This window comes from Pistacia vera, unplaced genomic scaffold (genome assembly GCF_008641045.1).
Source record: "Pistacia vera cultivar Batoury unplaced genomic scaffold, PisVer_v2 Contig845, whole genome shotgun sequence".
Classification (NCBI taxonomy): Eukaryota; Viridiplantae; Streptophyta; class Magnoliopsida; order Sapindales; family Anacardiaceae; genus Pistacia; species Pistacia vera.
The window spans coordinates 355,989-360,112 of record NW_022196718.1 but is presented as its reverse complement, the minus strand read 5'-3'; the positions used below and the strand labels follow the sequence as shown (position 1 = coordinate 360,112).

Here is a 4,124-nt window from a genome sequence, read left to right as displayed (position 1 = left end):
ATTATATTTTAACCCTCTATATTTGAGAATTTAGCTAAAACACTCACAATAAAAAGTTTAAAAATTAACAAAAACACTCTAATCGCCCAACAGGACAGTTGATTGCCGACCACCATCATCAGTCGGTAGTCATCAAAACGGGGCACGACTGGTTGTTTGTACATTGACTTGGCCGTTGTTAACGGTTGGTTGTGTGCCGTTCCCGCGATTGCTAGTTGTCGGTTGGTGGTGGTGGCCAGTGTCCAGCGATTTCTAGTCATTGGCTGGTCGTGGTGGCCGATGGCTAGCAATGGCGACGACAGTGGACTCGGTGGTCGGTAGTTGTCGAAAGGTGGTTGGTAGTCGTCGAAAGGTGGTTGGGGTGTTATGGGTAAATTGTTTTAAGAATAAGGGTAATAATGTCCTGAAGTTTTATTTGTTAGAAGTAACCTTACAACAAAATTAAGATTACCAAGTTATTTTAAAATACCTAAGAAAATAATGATATCCAGATTATCATCTATATAACTAACAGTAATTACTATTGATTTTAAAGGATTACCAAAATCTTATATTACTTGACAACCAAACGTGATAATATCAATAATATAAAATACATTACTAGAGTTACGTAACATTCACCCTAACTAAGCAGGCCCTTACAGATATGCTCATCTTTCACTTCTTTTCACATACATTGTGGATAGTTGTAGGTAAAGACAACAAATTAATACAATAATGGATGTGACCAAAGTTGAAGACAGCTACATGGTATTTAATTGTGGATAGTTAAAGACCGAGAAACACCTAGGTCCACGAATGCCTTTGATCTTAAACTTTACTCCTGGGAAAGTTACAATAATTGATGGTAAATATATTACGACAGAGTTCATTTTTCATAGCTATATGTATTTGATTATTTGATGTTCCGCAAGGATGATGAGATGATTAAATTTATGCTCATCAATGATATTTAATTTTCCATGTATATATATGTTTCAGAGAAAGAAAACTAAATAAATATGGCAACAATAGAACAACAATTTCAACACTCTTTATCTTTCCCTTATCTTTTAGTTTATGAAAGGTAAATGTGAAAGAAACAAACAATCAGGGAGCAAATCTAGAATTACAGAAACAGAACAACGGTGATGACGACAACTATGTGTAAATGCTAGAGGTAGATGGCAGAAGGTGAAAGATAAAGTTAAAAGTAATTTATTAAAAAAAGAAAAAGAAAAAGAAATAAAAATGAACGTTGCAACAAGTCTTTTAACCTGTGTGGTCTTGGAATTAAAAGATGAACCGTAATAATCAATTGAAGTAGCTGACAAGCTGTCTCGTTTTTTTTTTAATCAAGATGTCTGTGTCAGTTTGATTGTACACTTCAATTATTCTCGGGATTTATTGAATATACTATAAGCTCAAAGCATATGATAAATCATAATATAATTGTTTTTCATGAATAATAATTGATAAATTTTCTTGAAGTTCAGACCAACAACTATCTTGTCTTTTATGAACAATAATGGATAATTGTAAAACTATTTAATTAAGATGCTGTTACAAACATATATCTCTTCATCTTTCACATTCATTATTCATGCTACCTTGTTATATATATATATATATAACTTAAAGTGCTGCGTACAGTCATTCGCTCTTGTAACAGTTTTCCTTTCTTACATAAACCAAAATTTCCATGGAGAAAAACGCTGAAAGCTCCCAGGCGCCTAGACCTGGAGAAGAAGACCTAAGCAAAGAGATTGAAGAACTTTGTCTTAAACCTTCCAACAGAGAAAAATTGGGATGGTTCTTACCTCTATCAATACCAAGGGTTTTGGTGTCCATCTAGGCACATTCATGGCACGATCTCTTTTCAGAGGCGCTTCCAAGCACAAGATACAGACATAATATTAACGTCCTTTCCCAAATCTGGCACCACTTGGCTAAAGGCCCTCACCTTTACAATCGTCAATCGATTTCGCTATGAATTAAAAGATAGTCCTTTGCTGACTACATCCCCTCATGATCTGTTACCTGTAAATCAGATTCAGCATTCAACGCACAATCAAACCCCTACTCTTGAGGAATTTCCTACGCCAAGGATTTTCGCAACTCATATCCCATATGCTTCACTTCCGGTTTCCATTGTTAATTCTAATTGTCGTATTGTTTATGTATGTAGGAATCCCTTGGACCAGTTCATCTCCAATTGGCATTTCCTACTCGAACTTCGAGAGCAAACCAAGGAGCCGATTTCATTAGACGAAGCTTTCGAGATGATATGTAATGGAATCCAAGCTTTTGGCCCCATTTGGGATCATGTGTTGGGGTATTGGAAGGCCAGCGCAGAGAAACCACATAAAATATTGTTCTTGAAATATGAAGATCTGAAAGTTGGCATCAACTTTTATGTTAAGAAACTAGCAGATTTCTTAGGATGTCCTTTCTCTAAAGAAGAAGAAAGTCGAAATGTGATTGAAGAAATATCAAAATTCTGCAGTTTCGATAACATGAAAAAATTAGAAGTGAATAAAAATGGTAGACTCAATGACGGGATTAAAACTAAAGTCTTCTTTAGGAAAGGGTTGGTGGGAGATCATACAAATTATTTAAACTCCTCAATGTCAGAGCGCCTGGACAAGATACTAGAAGAGAAATTGGGTGGATCTGGTTTCACATTCAAAAAACCATAGATGTTGTAAAAGGATATATAGTATTGTTTAGTGATGTTTGATTATCAATCTTCTTTATGTATTTGCATGATCGAAGTAGTTTATTTATAAATTTTCCTTCAGTTAATCCCATATCCCAGAATCCAAACAATCTCACATGTTGTCTTTGCCATGGCTTTGTATTCTGCCTCTGCTGAAGAAAGGGATACAGTTGATTGTTTCTTTTTTTTTTTTTCCAAGAAATAAGAGCTCCCCCTAGCTTGATGTAGAAACCTATAAGTGATTTTCTTGTCATTGGACATGTGGCCGAGTTTGAGTCACAATGAGCTATGATATCCAAACCTTTGTCTCGAGGAAGGAGAAGACCTAAGCCAAGACATCCTTTTAAGTATTTCAGAACCTTTATCGCAGCATCCATGTGAGATTGTTTAGGCTTATGCATGAAGTGACTAAGGATGTGGACCCCATAACTGATGTCTGGGTGAGTCATGGTGAGGTAGATTAATCGCCCAACAAGTCTTTTATAATTTGTGGGGTCTTCCAAAGGTGGATCAACTTTAGTAGATGATTTCTCATTGTCGTATTCCTGAGTAGTCAATTTCGTGTTTTGTTATACTGGAATAAAACTTGGCTTGCATCTCGATAACCCATAATCAGAAATCAATTCCAAGACATACTTCCGTTGGCTGAGAGATATTCCTGCCGGGGATTGTGCAATTTCGATTCCTAGGAAATATTTTGGTTCTCCTAGATCTTTTATTCGGAATTGTCTGTTGAGATGCTCTTTCAAGGATTTGATGCCTATGTCATCATTTCTTATAATAAGAATGTCATCTACATAGATGATTAGAGCAATAAAGTTTTACCTTTGTGTCAGGTGAATAATGCATAGTCATTTTTGGACTGAACAAATCCTATGCCAATGAGAGCTTTGCTGAATTTCTCATTCCATTGTCGGGATGCTTGTTTGAGGCCATAGAGGGATTTTCGCAGATGACATACTGTATTCTCCCCCTTTCTGCGAATGTTAGGAGGAAGATCCATATAAATTTCTTCATGAAGATCACCATGAAGGAAAGCATTGCTAACATCCATTTGATGGAGAGACCAATCATGAACGGAGGCCACTATAAGGAAAGTACGAACAATGACATGTTTGGCTACTGGTGAGAATGTCTCTTGATAATCAAAGCCCTCACACTGAGTGAAGCCTTTAGCTACTAATCGAGCTTTGTAACGGTCGATGGATCCATCAGCACGGAGCTTGATTTTGTAAACCCATTTACAACCAATGGGTTTTCTGTGAGAGGGACGAGTCACTAGATCCCAAGTATGATTCTAAGTCAGAGCAGTAAGTTCATCAGCCATTGATTGATGCTAGTGAGAGTATTGAACAACATCTGAGTAACTAGTGTGTTCTCGATCGGTGGAGATGTGACTGATATAGGCTATGTGTACAGGAGAGAG

The 4,124-nt window shown here is 36.6% G+C and overlaps 1 protein-coding gene across 1 annotated transcript; it reads left to right on the top strand.

The window, feature by feature from the left end:
- The first annotated feature begins 289 nt into the window (after window positions 1-289).
- Window positions 290-2,896, top strand: LOC116118456 (cytosolic sulfotransferase 15-like). The gene is made up of 2 exons (XM_031404447.1): window positions 290-370; window positions 1,743-2,896. The coding sequence occupies exons 1-2, from the start codon at window positions 290-292 to the stop codon at window positions 2,676-2,678; spliced, it is 1,017 nt and encodes a 338-aa protein (XP_031260307.1). The 3' UTR covers window positions 2,679-2,896.
- Window positions 2,897-4,124: the final 1,228 nt, after the last annotated feature.